The 15,139-nt window shown below is 44.5% G+C and overlaps 1 protein-coding gene across 1 annotated transcript in view; it reads left to right on the top strand.

The window, feature by feature from the left end:
• Positions 1 to 767: 767 nt before the first annotated feature.
• taf1b (TATA box binding protein (Tbp)-associated factor, RNA polymerase I, B) overlaps positions 768 to 15,139 on the top strand; it is a 70,731-nt gene continuing 56,359 nt past the window's right edge. The window contains exon 1 of the mRNA XM_080765418.1: positions 768 to 842. Coding sequence (XP_080621544.1) covers positions 798 to 842 — 45 coding nt within the window. The 5' untranslated portion in view covers positions 768 to 797. The remainder of the gene's footprint in view (positions 843 to 15,139) is intronic.

Genomic DNA, 15,139 nt, shown 5'->3' with positions numbered 1-15,139 from the left:
CAATTATATTTCCAATTCAGAGGTAACAGGGGAAAGTGGCCCAACTCAATTAATCATTTTTGAGCAATTACTTTTAAGACTAATTGGAATGTCATGGTCAGTTGGGCCTCCTGTTCAGAGAAGGTTTTTGTTTGTGTTTTGGTTGATGTTTTCACTTTGTCAATAGAGATGCACGAGGGGCCAACATCAGTGTCAGCTGGGCAAGCCAAACATTAACCCTATGTGTACTGATTGAGAGACATGGTCATTGTGTGACATCCATTTGGTGAAGGTGCTGTGTTCATTTGGGTCTTTTAGGTCATCAGGCTGCTACACTCACCCCCCTTTTGACCTCCTCTCACGGGGAAACCCGAGCCGGGTCACCAACACTTGTCGGGGCCACGGTTGAGTCTTAACCGGCAACGCATGTCAGACTATTATTATGTCACACTAACGGATGTCCCCCAACCAATAGGCACGCATGCCAGGCAAGTTTGCTTAATAGAAAGAAAAATAAAGCACAATGAATAAATATCAACATAACAATAGTTATATCAACATAAAACATAGTAGCTAATGCCATCATAGCAATACTCACCAAATCAATTTAACAGAACTAGCCGACATATTTACTTTTATGCTTTACTGTTCTTAGCTTACTGATGACTATTTTTTTAAATGTATTTGATGTACAGTATTACCATGTGTTGTTCTTGCTTACTGTAAATCGCTCTGGATTAAGAGCGTCTGCTAAATGCCTAAATGTATCGATGTATAATTTTTAAAGGAGTAAGGAGAAGCGATGCAGCCAAGTTACCATGAGGACACAGACAGGAGATGCAGATTGTGCAACAGGCCCACAGGTAGGCTACACAAGCAACTAATTACTATTTCTTCATCTAAGAACTGAACTATTTTACTATGTCTGATTAGTCAACATTATGACAACAGGGGTAATGTTCTTTCCGGACAGTGACTCGATGACATGATCTATCCTGTGTGTGTGTGTGTGTGTGTGTGTGTGTGTGTGTGTGTGTGTGTGTGCACAACAGATGTGCCGTCACATACATAGCACTAATGTATAATATATGCTTCATAATTCTGTTGTAACGTGAGTGACAACTTCAAGAATACAAAGCGTCCGCACACCAAACATATTTTTACTTGAGTGGTAACGTTTGGAGCCGACCGCGCTCTTCTTCAGGTCTGAAGAAGAGAAATGATCAGTGTTTTTGATCCGGCATGGGAATGCCAATATATGATCATATTGTGACAGCCTCATGATAACCATTGTGGTTGCCGGCTTGCCGCAAAGGTCACAGTTAACTATGGAATCATACAGTGTATCATTCAAAATCCCCATACATGGGGAAAGCCCCACATAATGGTGTCCAGGTCTCGTGACCTAAAGGGCGACCTCGTCCTTTAGGGCGAAGTCGCTTCTCACCCCCAGGCGTCTTACTGGTATAAAGGTTACGGGAAACCTAGTATATGGCTGGACTTATATATGATTAATCTGCGTGGGTGTAGCATTAGTGACTACAAAATCCAAATAATCTTTCCCTGCCAGGGTTTGAATCCCAGGCGTTACAAGGGCAATTTGGATATTCTGAATCTGTGCTGGTGTCTATAATGTGAATGCCTGGTTATAGAGAGATGACTTCCGCACACCCTGTAGACAATTTGGAGCAGGAGCACTAGTTCGATGGTGCGATGGTTCGACGTTGCTCTCTTATGCTCTTGAACCTGACAAGTGGCGGTGTGCGGCTGTCCCTCCTTTCTCCTACGTTGATCGCCTGGTTATGAAATGTTCATCTGCAATTGTCTGTTGTATAGAGTATAGCCAGGGGAACCAGCCGTGTGGCCCATGATGCAGCTTGATGTACAGTAAAGTACACAGGACAGGACATGACTTTAGTATGTCACTCACAGGATGCCGAGTGCCAAGCAGAGAGCATTTCCATAGTTTGGTAGTTTGGGAATTGAATTCTGCCTTCGAGTCTCTCTCGTGTGACTGAACTTTTCACCCTATCTCTAAGGGAGATGATTGATTGATTGAGTGATTGAGTGATTGATTGATTGATTGAAGTATTTATTTTATTTACAGTTTGCAGAATTACAGTACATTTCAAGCACAACTTACACTTGTTTACAATAGGGTCCACCATTTTCAATTCATCAGAACATTGCTAAACTCATTTCTGCCGTTTGTATTCGCGACCTTATTCTTTTGGTCATGAGTCATGACCCACACACACTTCATCATGACCATAGGTGAGAGTTGGAACACCTGGCACAGCACTCCCTCGAGTCCTCGGTGATGCGTGCGCCGAGTGTGAAGTCGATCGGTCGGACGGTTCTTGAGATACGTGAACTACAGATGCACTCACATTATGGAGATATGGACACTCGGTGCACACACATCACTGCGCACCTGATGGAGTGTGTTGCCCGACGTCGAGGAAGATCCAGTTATCCAGAATTGCCAAACTGACAGATATGCCCAGACTGGATCTTAGCTATATTTTGCTCTTTGTGTAGTCATTTTTTTTGTATGTTTTGAAAATAGCACAAATCTTTGAATATATATTCAATCATAGTGAACATTTTTAAAGGACCTATAACATAAAATTCAACTTTTTCAATTTCTTTTGTGTTTTTGGGGCTCCCATGTGTGTTTTCTATCCCCACAAAGAACCAATTTTGAACAATCAGGCCTTCATGTCATATGGGTGTTTTAATGGAAATTGCTCTCAGAAATAGCTCGACTGATTTTGGCCTCATCGTGATGTCATCAATGTCACCCTACTTTGTATAATTCCTCCTTTTCTTCAGTCTTCAGTTGCAAATTTGCATTTCCACTTTGTTTACAATGTCCACCATTGTTGATTTTCCAAGCTAGCATGGAATGGAAACAAGCCTGGTTTTATCTAGCATGAGTATTATAATGACTAAAATATTAAATAATCTGCATATCAGCACCCTCTCCACCTCAGGACATTGTGGTACTGCAGCTAAAACTGCTTTCAAAGTCCAGAAAGAATTGACAAGGCTGGTTATATCAGAGTGGTGATTGAGGCTCAAAACATTAGAAATAACTTTGAGGGACATAGACAATATGATTATTAAATATTAAAAGCAGTTTTAAAATGCATGTTATTTGCGCTTTAACTCAAATCTTTGCTTCTGGGTGGTCCCTGGAACAACATATTTTCAGATGGGGTCCGCGGCCTAATACAGATAATTCTGGGGTTCCTTGAGATGAAAAAGGTTGAGTACCACTGACAGAATAGGTTTTTCAGAAAACTGTCTGGATTTAGAAGGCATTTGTAGAATCGTCCTCAGAAAAACTGGGTTACAAAATCGTGGGATAAAGATTTAAGAGAAAAAAAAAAAAGAAAAAAAAAAGAATCGTCCTCAGGTCTAATTGGGTTAAGTTACAGTAATATGAAATACATGTCGTCCCATGCATCTGAATGACATAATTAGCTTGTCAACACTATTTAACACTATGTTCTGTTTCGCACTGTGATCTGACCTCACCCACCAGGGATGTGCACACGTCCCTGTAAAACAACTGCCCTTTCCAGACCAATAATGCAGAATTTACTACATGGTGAAAGAAATGCAAATGCCACTCCTTTCCATGCCATATATACCGGAAGGCAGCATTCTCCTGAACTTGAACGCAGCATTTTGCGTTGAACTAATTTGTTTTGAAATTCATGTTGTACAGTAGATAAGGAGTGCTGGGTTGTGCCCCGAAAATAGTCGATCTGCTATTTTGAAAAAAATATAGAAAGAATAGTCGATTTACAATTTTTCTGCTATTTTCACTATTTTTGTCCAAAAGTGCCCTCTTACGAGATGTCAGCCCCTGCCTGTCCACTCTGCACGTCCCTGTAGCCCACCAGGACCCGGTCCATTAGTATTGGCATTCAGATTTTGGGGTGAAACATTTCCCAACATCGTATCAAAAATGTATAGACCAAAGTAGGCCATACATGGGAAAAATTAAGTGAAACAAATTGGTTAATTCTTTTTATTTTGTAGTTCAATTATTTTACATCATGTGCAGAATTTAAAGACTATAATACATGTTTCTCGGTTCCTGCATATTCAAACTGGACAATAGTACAGTAGTACAATAGTACCCTTGGCGAACTGAGCAGTAATACAGTCTGTTTTGTTTTGATTGAACTACAACTGTGAACTAGAATATTACGGCTTGAGTATTAAAATGTAAAGTGTTTGTGTGTGTGTGTGTGTGTGTGTGTGTGTGTGTGTGTGTGTGTGTGTGTGTGTGTGTGTGTGTGTGTGCTCGTGCGTGTGTGCGTACGTGCGTGCACGTGTGTCAATGTTTCCAATCGGAAAATCTGCAAGATGGGCTGCGTTCCATATTTCATGAGTCTTGGGGGTTTCTTTTTTTTAACCATACCACTCTTAGACACGCACACCCCTGCTATACTGTATACCCCTGCTATACAGTAGCTGGTAAAGACACACAGCACACACACACGCACACACACGCACACACACACACACACACACACACACAAACTGTATTGATGATTTGGGGTGCTACAGTACAGTACAGTACAGTACAGTACAGGGCCCACCTGGGGACCCCCACAGGGTAACTCTGTCATTTCTCAACCATTTGGGGACGCGGGGTGGCTCGCCGGAACCGGGCCGCCCCCCTTCGGGGGACCCCCACACGGAGTTGCACTGCTCACTTCACACGGGTGTGATTTTGTTTTGAGAGATGATGGATGGATGGAAACTACAAATTGAACAAATTGAAAGGGGAACGTGTGAACCTTATCCTTATCCTTTCCTTCATGTCATTGAACGGTACCACAATTATGATTGTGGTAAATACTAATTAGATATAAGAGATCTGCAATTGTTATTTGTTGTCTTCACGCGCTATATGGGAAGAGGAGAGAAAGTATGAATACAAACGCTAGGCTATTTGAATAGAACGTTTGGCTACTGACCCGTTAAAACAGCTTATTATTCACCATTACACAGCTTTAATGATGTTTGTCTTAATCTGAAGCCCAATCAATCCTTGTCAGAGTCACATGGCCCGCCATGTTCACTGCACACCATGCACATACTGTATCTACAGTATATAGCTCCACATGGCCCACCATGTTCACTGCACACCATGCACATACTGTATCTACAGTATATAGCTCCACATGGCCCCCCATGTTCACTGCACACCACATACTGTATCTACAGTATATAGCTCCACATGGCCCACCATGTTCACTGCACACCATGCACATACTGTATCTACAGTATATAGCTCCACATGGCCCCCCATGTTCACTGCACACCACATACTGTATCTACAGTATATAGCTCCACATGGCCCCCCATGTTCACTGCACACCACATACTGTATCTACAGTATATAGCTCCACATGGCCCGCCATGTTCACTGCACACCATGCACATACTGTATCTACAGTATATAGCTCCACATGGCCCGCCATGTTCACTGCACACCACATACTGTATCTACAGTATATAGCTCCACATGGCCCACCATGTTCACTGCACACCATGCACATACTGTATCTACAGTATATAGCTCCACATGGCCCGCCATGTTCACTGCACACCATGCACATACTGTATCTACAGTATATAGCTCCACATGGCCCGCCATGTTCACTGCACACCATGCACATACTGTATCTACAGTATATAGCTCCACATGGCCCACCATGTTCACTGCACACCATGCACATACTGTATCTACAGTATATAGCTCCACATGGCCCGCCATGTTCACTGCACACCATGCACATACTGTATCTACAGTATATAGCTCCACATGGCCCGCCATGTTCACTGCACACCATGCACATACTGTATCTACAGTATATAGCTCCACATGGCCCGCCATGTTCACTGCACACCACATACTGTATCTACAGTATATAGCTCCACATGGCCCGCCATGTTCACTGCACACCACATACTGTATCTACAGTATATATAGCTCCACATGGCCCGCCATGTTCACTGCACACCACATACTGTATCTACAGTATATATAGCTCCACATGGCCCACCATGTTCACTGCACACCATGCACATACTGTATCTACAGTATATAGCTCCACATGGCCCACCATGTTCACTGCACACCACATACTGTATCTATATAGCCCCACAAAGGCATGGCTGAGTATGGTCTAGAACAGTGGTTCCCAAAGTGGGGTCTGGGGACCCCCAGGGGTCCTTGAGGGAGTTCCAGGGGGTCCCCAGCTAAATGATAGTTTTGGACCCTTATGGGTCTGTAACTCTGAGAGTGTACAAATGGAACCAAACGGGTCAATTTGGTTCCATTTGTTCACTCTCAGAGTTAAATTAACATTGATTTTACAATATAAATTGGGGTCTCAGAGATAGAAATGCCATTAAATGGGGGTCCATTTAATGCATATCAAACTGGGGGTTCTTGAAATGTAACTGGTTGAGAAACTTGAGAATCATTGCTAGAGCCGTAAAAATCTTCTCTTATGGGGGTCCCTGCATGTGTATCTCTTCAAACGGGGGTACGTGGGCTAATTAGTGTCAATTTGGTGGTCCACTGGTCTATAATATGTACAAAATGGCGTGCACTGTTACGAGGAGACGAGATGCGATGTCGGGAGAAAAGGAATAGACATACGGGAGGGGATGACCGGTCGGAATCAAAAGTTGAGAGAGAAGACCTGTGTTTTTGATTGACAGTTGTCTGGCCCGGTGCCTGTTTTAGGTGGTTCCCCCCGCTGACTGCCATTATCTGCAGAAGGACTTCCCCATGGCCTTGGCAGGGTCCGTGTCACCCCCCTCTCCCCTGGATGGATGCTATTCCATTGGGGTGGAGATGAATAGGGGTCCCCCCCCCTCGTTCCGTATGAGGTCTAGTCTATACAGAGTGGTGCACAGTGGAGTAAACAGGCTCTATGTCAACACTCCAGCATCTCAGACAACTCCTTAAACACAACGCTTCACAACACGGCCCCTTCTATTACCGTCTTTCAAACGGGACGATCGGGGCCGACTTGAACGTGATCCCTAACATGGAGGGAGGGTGAACTCAACCTATATAAGCTCAATTTGACCACCTTTTTTCATTTGAGAATAGTTTAGCCACAAAAACATAATGCGTTAATCCACTCTTTTAATCTCAGTCTAGACCTGTACGTGCCTACTTGACCGTTTTAACTGTCTGTCTGTGTCCCACATGGAGATCTCTGTATTTGTCTGTCTGCCTGTGCGTGAAGAGTGCAAGAGTGGTTAAGTAATCAATTTGCAGCTGTGGGGTTGCCATGGCAATCAATTGTATAATTAAAGGCATTAATTACAAAAAATGTTGGTTGAAGTTAACGTAACGTGAACAGTGTATTTACAAGAAAAGTACACAATTATTTTAAACTTACAATATTTCATTCATTCTAATTTTGTCTCACAATTCTGCAACCCATTTTTTCACCCACTATCAATTATCTAATGTAATCCTGGGGAAGGGGGGGGCAGCGGACTGATATCATGCTTCCTTCCATGCATGAGGAGTCCAAGCTGCTTCTTTTCACCTGACAGGGCAGACGTAGCGCGAGGAAGGAACACGTTATTCCGACCAGTTCCTTTCCCCTCCATCAGGCGCCCCGGCTGGCCAGGGGGAGGTAGTTTATAGAGACCAGGATTACTGCATGTTTTTGTGAGGTATACCTACCCTAGGGGACATGTCGGGGAGAACATGCAAACTCCACACATTCTATGAATGTTTGGTGGCCTTATCACCCTATAACTATTAACTATAACGATGACTATTTTTTCACTGGCATGAGTTTGGATGACAAGTGTCACCTGTCACTGTGCAGCGTATGTATGTATGCACATTGCACACAGGCTTAGCTAAGATGCCCTGACAGCCTGGGACTCAATCAAAGAACACAGTGGAGTGGGTGTAGCGCGGAGAATGACTTTATCTTGTTTGTTGGCACACTGGATGGCTATCGCTGCCATGTATTTTTCATCACTCACACTGGTATGACAAGTGCATGGCTGTGGTGGTGGTGGTGGTATCAATTATGCATTCCTTTTCACTTTTCGCTGATCAATTATGATAAATAAAACGTATACCAGAGTTCCCCCGGCCGTGACTCACACACACACACGGGAAGGTGGTGTCGTGACATTTTGTCTCACGCTCAAGAGTATAGTAGCCTTAGAGTATAAAGGTAGTAGCCTGTATAGTAGCCTTAGAGTATAAAGGTAGTAGCCTGTCTGGGAGTATTTGAGGTGCACAGTTCATTTCTGAAGGAATGCAGACAGTTCACACACAGACGACACAGACAGCTGCACTATTGGGTGATTGGCACGTTCAATGGACTGTGCGGAATAGAACGTAAATCCTTCACGTGTGCAGGTGTGTGTGTGTGTGTGTGTGTGTGTGTGTGTGTGTGTGTGTGTGTGTGTGTGTGTGTGTGTGTGTGCGCGTGTTTGTGTGACAGAGAGAGAGCGAGAGAGAGAGAGAGAGAGACACAGAGAGGGAGGGGTTGTGAGTGAGTGCACAGGTGTCAAGGCCAGGCAGGTTATTAAATTTTGTTCTTCTCAGAACAACCCTGTGGCGATGGGTGCGGAGCACCTCTCAACATGCTTCTAAAGGTGCTTTCGCCAGCTTTTCTTATACTGTCACATCAGTTGGGAAATCCTCAGTGTTCATTTAACTCCAAGGAGTTTACAAATGGAACCTATAAGGGTCCAATTCGGGTCCGTTTGTAAACTCTTAAACACTAAGGATTTTAATGTGCAGAGACCACCGGGATGGGATGGGGGTCGTCGTCAAGCCTCTCCGGGCTCTATAAGGGCCACATGTGTCAGATTTGGCAGGAAGACGTCGAAGCCAGACCCCCCCCCCCCCCCCCCCCCCAACAGTATGCAGCCCATCTAATAATAACACACGTATGACTGTCCTCTATTGAAGAGCCATCTGTGTTAATGAGGATGCTTTGATCTGAGTCGTGGTGACTCAGTGTGCCTAGTGACTGTGATAAATACAGGGGACAGTGTCCCCTTTTGAAAGACCGTGGCCATGTATTGTAGACAGACACCTAACGTATACATCCACACACACACCTGAACCTATAGCATAGTTACTATAGTATACATCCGCCCTGGTCCCTCCCTGACACGCTGCATGTCATTCTGTCTTTCAGTGTCTTAAATGGCCCTCACAGCCCCTTGTACGGCTGACCATATATTTGGATCACAGCACCAAACTCACTCACGCGCGCACACGTACACACACACGTGCGTGCAAGTCGGCACGCACACACACACACACACACACACACACACAGTCACACACACACCGACATCTTCACTTCTTCACTCTCAATTTAACCCTGGTGTGTGATGGGGCCCGTGGTTGGGCTCCTTGCGGGTGTTAATGGCCAATGGAGCAGAGATCGTAATGAGTGATCAATCTGGTTGCGCTCTTGCCGTCACGGAAACACATTAGCCATTCATACAGATTCAGTCCACTCGCCCGAGCAGAAGATCCGGAGGCATATTTTAATGCTTATCTTTCACAGATCTCATCAAAAGAGACCTGTTCATAAAGTAGTCTTCGAGAGGACAGCCAAGTCAGTGTGAAGTCGGTGCCTGAATGACGGATACAAACAAAAATGTCCAGAGTTCAACTAAGTCCCAAAAACTCACGTTGTTTCCAACGTCTAAACATTGATTTATGCTATCTAGTGTGCAAAATCTAGCAGCAAAGTGACTATTATGATTTCAAAAGGGTATGGTAGAGTATGTTAATGCTACTGAATAACAGTACATCTGCAGTGGTTGAAGGTGGACTATAGTCCCTACTCCTCAACTGAGAAATGACCCTGTCCTTGGTGTTGGGTAGGACACCTTGACAACTAGTATTGCCTGAAAATAAAACTCCCTGGAAATAAAAAAAACCTCTGTGTTTCCGAGGCTACACAACGATGTATATAACTTCAGTCAAAGGTGACCCAAAAGAAAGGGACAGGATATGAAAGAGATACGACGCATATAATGTTGTGATATGAGTGCAAGTAAAACCACACCAATACGGACGGTGCAGATAGAAGGAAAGAGAGAGAGAGGGAATGTTGCTGAGAGTGGCTGTTTTTAAGTGCCTAAATCATGCACCTGTCACTCCGTTTCCGCACATGGACATCAGTGTTTACCAAAATGAGGGCTGACAGAAGACATCAGTGTGGGTTTGTGTGCAAACAGCTTGCATGGACAGCTTTACAGAGCCGGCCAATTCACTTAAAGTTGTCCGATGTATTTTTTAGCTTATACAATCGTACATTTGAGGGGCGGTCCAGAATGGCATAATACTGTATGTTCCGGTATATGGGAACCTTGTAGGCTGCTGAAAAAGTATTGGTTACAGGAGATGTCATGTATGCTGCTGTATTATGTAACAAAATACCCGTCCCTTACTTTCACTACCTATCATTACTACACAGTCAAACCCTCAGTGCTCATTCATCCACGGTGCACCTCAGGCCCAACCGAAATACATCTACAAAGCAAAGCGTCTTGCTTCGTTAAAAATAACCGCGGCATACATTCGCCACGCGGAACCCCCCGGTCTGAAAGGCTTCGACAATTGCAGCATCATGCATCCCAAGTCACCCGAACAAGGTCTGTGAAAGCAGGTTTCAAGCAAGGTTGGTTCCAATTCATCTGTGATAAATGAGAAGATAAGACAATCAGTGCACACCACGACACATAGTGCACTATGTCTGTTTAGCTGTCAGAGCAGCACTCTGCTGGGGCGTCCAGGTGCAAGCATCCACCACAGTCCTGCAGTCAAGGAAGGAGGGGGGGAGAAAAATAAAAATAAACCAGGGCACACAAGGAGGCGTCCTGTAGCCAGTGTGTATAAATACCCAAACTATTAAAGGTGGCTATTTTGCTCGTGCTCGTGTCAAAGTCTGAGACTCGCATGTCTGGGTCTCCTCTGAACCCGTACGTAGTCAGTAAGAGGCCTACAGTACATGTCCTCATGGAGGGAATCTGCGGAGGGCTGTCTGGACGACCGAGGACGAGGCCTGAATTGACTCAGGAGGACTTGTGTCCAGTGTTACAGGATCAGCTGTGCGTGGTGCTCACATCACCTGTTCTCCCCCCCAAGCCAGGATGAATGGACAGTGGGCTTGTTGAAGATGAGTCTGTTTTGCTGAGAATACTTTACTTTGAATAGCGCAGGTGAGTTGAGTTGACGACATATACAAATGATATTGATGATGATGACGTGACGTACAGGTTGATGGCAGGACAGTGTACAGTACAAGTGGGGTCTGGGGAGCGCCAGGGGTCCCTGCAGGTTGTTCCAGCCAGGGGGTCAAGCCAAGAGATTAGAAGCTCAAATGCGTGTTGTGACACATTGTGAGCTTGTATCTGCTATTTAAAAAAAAAAGAAAAAATTAGTTTTTACATTTTTACAGTACGTGTACAGTATAGGCCTATATACTGTGACTCACACACAGAAAGGGGGGCTGAATAACATCGGGGCGAGGGGGGGGGGATGCAATGCACTTCTCTCATCTTCAGGCAGCACTAATGAGTGTGTGATGACTGTTAGTCTTCTTCAGTACGTGTCATTCGTGGCCATTTGACTCTCTTTCTCGCTCTCCCTTCTCGTCAGAACAAGCGCTGCTGTCTTTGCACGCAACGCCCTGGCCCGTCCCCATCAACCCCAAACACGTTTCCTTTCCTATTATGGTCTCCATGGCCGTGCATGTTGTGTGTGTTGTAGGCCATGCAGTATTCAGGCCTTTACTGAAATACCCCGCTGTAGATTCCAGCATTTTGTGTGCGTCACCTTTGAGTCATGTGCTGTATAGTGTGTGTGTGTGTGTGTGTGTGTGTGTGTGTGTGTGTGTGTGTGTGTGTGTGTGTGTGTGTGTGTGTGTGTGTGTGTGTGTGTGTGTGTGTGTGTGTGTGTGTGTTTTACGTTTCTAATGTATTGCCATTCCTTGATTTATGGTCCGTTGAACAAATGAAACATAGTTTTGGTCAATTGGAAACATCTACTGTTCTTTGTTCAGAATGCTTTTATAGACTGAAAAACAATGTCTGTGTAGAAATTAAGATGCATGGTTTCTATACACGGTAACGTCCTGATTTAATTAAACTGAGATAGTTAATTGGATCGATTTTGGTTTCATTTAAAGACCATATAATTGTAGCGGTAGACAAGGAATGTTGCAGTTGTTATTTTGACTATACTTTTGAAATCTTAACGTATATCTGCATAAATTAACTAAAGAATTGGGCAAGTCAATTTTATGAACGATCAAATCAAGACAATGTATAGTATATAACCATTCATCTTATAGGCTGTATAGGAGATAATATTTGATGTAACAATACAATGTAATGGGCTTTGCGATCTGGCCGGTGATATGTATCTTAAGCAGAAGTCTTCTGTGGTCTTGATGAAGGTTGTGGAGGTGTTTCTGAGCGCTGGAGCAGAGATCTGACTGGGTATGATGCATGTTGGCATGACCAGACTGCCACCTAGAGGTTGGGAGAATTAATTTAGACAGTGGCGCAGAACTGGATATAGCTGCAATAAAGTCTTCTCTCTTGTTGAGTCCTTTTGCAAGAGTAGAAAATACAGTTATTGTGTGTGTGCGTGCGTGGGAGTGCACGGGCGCGTGTATGTGTGTGTGCGTGGGCATGTGTGCGCGCACGCGTGGGCACGTACGTGCGTATGTGCGTTCATGCGTCTTCATGTGTTCACTTCTGCGTTATGATTGCAAAAGAGGACAGTAGAAGGTATCCCTATAGCTACAATGTGGTTGTCGCCCACCTTTGTGTCATCTCGTTTGAACCCTCCTGGCCAGCAGAAGGAACCCAGCACACCCTGACCTGCTCTCATCTGCTATCAGAGAGAGAGACTAGAAAGAGATGGAAGCAGAGGAGGGGGAGAGGGTAGAGGAGGGGGAGAGGGTCTCACCTGTGAACCCGGAATGGCCATGTTCAGGTGGGACCGGTTTTGACCTGTTGCCATACGCGCACCCAAATATGAGAGGTCGGGGGAAGGTGGCCATCTGGAGTGTGTGTGTGTGTGTGTGTGTGTGTGTGTGTGTGTGTGTGTGTGTGTGTGTGTGTGTGTGTGTGTGTGATAGTAGATAATTACTCAAATTAACCACTGGTGGTTTCAATAAAAAATTAGTGAAAATAGCAGATCTACACACTTAGATCTACACATGAATGAATGTAATGTTTTTGACTGGGGTAAACATAATATAATTCTAATAGTAAGTAATGTATGTATGTCCGTTTGGGTTCAGATAACTTATTGTGATTTGCATTTACCATAATTTTGTGATTCATTACCTTAGTTTTATTTATTTAGTCTACATTCATTGTGTGGATTAATTAATGAATAATTATAAAGAGTGCGTGTGGCTAAGGCAAGTAGTCTGTGAGCATGTGATGTGTACCATGTAGGGTAGTCTATGCTCGCCTCCTGTCTGTATTTTGTGCGTTTCGTTCACGTTGTGTGGTTGCTTGTCAAATTAGCTTCTCCTAAATATTAATATTATCTTTCATTGTCAGTGTTGGTTTAGTGCTTGCTGTTCAGCAAGGACGGCGTACTGTAAGATATATTCTGACGATGACAATAATCTAACTCTCCACGTTTTGCAGCTATAGGTCAGACGCTCCTGTGACTGTAACAATAACAGTCAAAACAACATCACACACACTTATCGGAGCAATAACATACACAGACACAGACAGGGAACGACCTTTGTTGTTTATATGAAGAAGAACTGGTTGTCCGACAACACATATATACGGACACACGAACACACCCCACACCGCTGATTTGCACGCACACACCCCACACCGCTGATATGCATGCACGCACGCACACACACACACACACACACACACACACACACACACACACACACACACACAATCACACACACACACACACGTAAACGGAACAAAAACGCACACAAACACAGGCAACATACTGTACCTCTGAGAGTATCTGAACATCTAATTGGTATTTAAATTGGTAAGAGGCCTGGGGGGCCCCTGCACTGTCTCTCTCGCTCTCTGAGGTCATTTAGACAGTGCTTGTTTAGGGATGAGTGATTAACAGGGATGTCCAGGGGCTTCCTGTATACTCATCGGAGGGTTCCTGGAAAGGCAGCGTCGTTCGTAGACCTGCTACAGTGACACGGCCGGGCGACCAAACAATGAGCACTCCAGGGCTTTGCCATTCAAATACATGCACTGGGGGATTCCACTGTGGTCGTGTGAGCTTAGTGAGTCAGTCTAATGGAGCCCAGCCCTTTTTCACGTTGTTTGTAAAAAATGCATATTATAGCAGTCGCGTTGAAGTGGAATTCTCCTGTTTTTAATGTATTTAAAATAGCACCCGTCTAGCTCACGTCTAGATCGTCCAATACCACCACAAGACAATGTGTTGTACAGCACAGTCGTACACTATGCTGCTATACTACACACACACATGTGGACAACAGACAATCATTAGATGTAACAAAGTCCTCTGTTGCCCCTGACGTCCAATTTAACAAACACCAGTTTAAAGTCCCGTTGACAAGTAACAGGAAGGGAGAAGAGAAAGAGGATATGACATGAGGAGAAATCGGCTCCTTCTGTTCCTTGTCACTCCATATTATTGAAGATTTACCCAACATGCACCTGGGGGAATCGGTGTCTGTCCACCCGAGCATCTTCTCTCTTGTGCGTCCTCTCTCTCTCTCTCTCTCTCTCTCTCTCTCTCTCTCTCTCTCCCTCCCTCTCACACACATGCACACGCACACACGCAGACACACTGTCTCTCTTCTTCTCCTTCTGCATGCACTGTCTGCTTTAAGTGTTTGCGCTCCCAACATGTCCAGTGTGTGTGTGTGTGTGTGTGTGTGTGTGTGTGTGGGCATGCATGTCATGTCCAGTGTGTGCGTGTGGGCATGCATGTCAGCCTGTGTATGTTTATACATATGTGTACATGTGTGAGCAGATGTTTGCTCCGGGCCGTCTCGCATGTCTGTCCCTGATAGCTCAATAGAATGTAGGACAAACGTGAAATCACAAAGAAGTTCATACACCG

Source organism: Protomyctophum bolini (genome assembly GCF_963924005.1).
Source record: "Protomyctophum bolini genome assembly, chromosome: 1".
Taxonomy (NCBI): domain Eukaryota; kingdom Metazoa; phylum Chordata; class Actinopteri; order Myctophiformes; family Myctophidae; genus Protomyctophum; species Protomyctophum bolini.
This window is presented reverse-complemented; position numbering and strand designations above follow the sequence as displayed.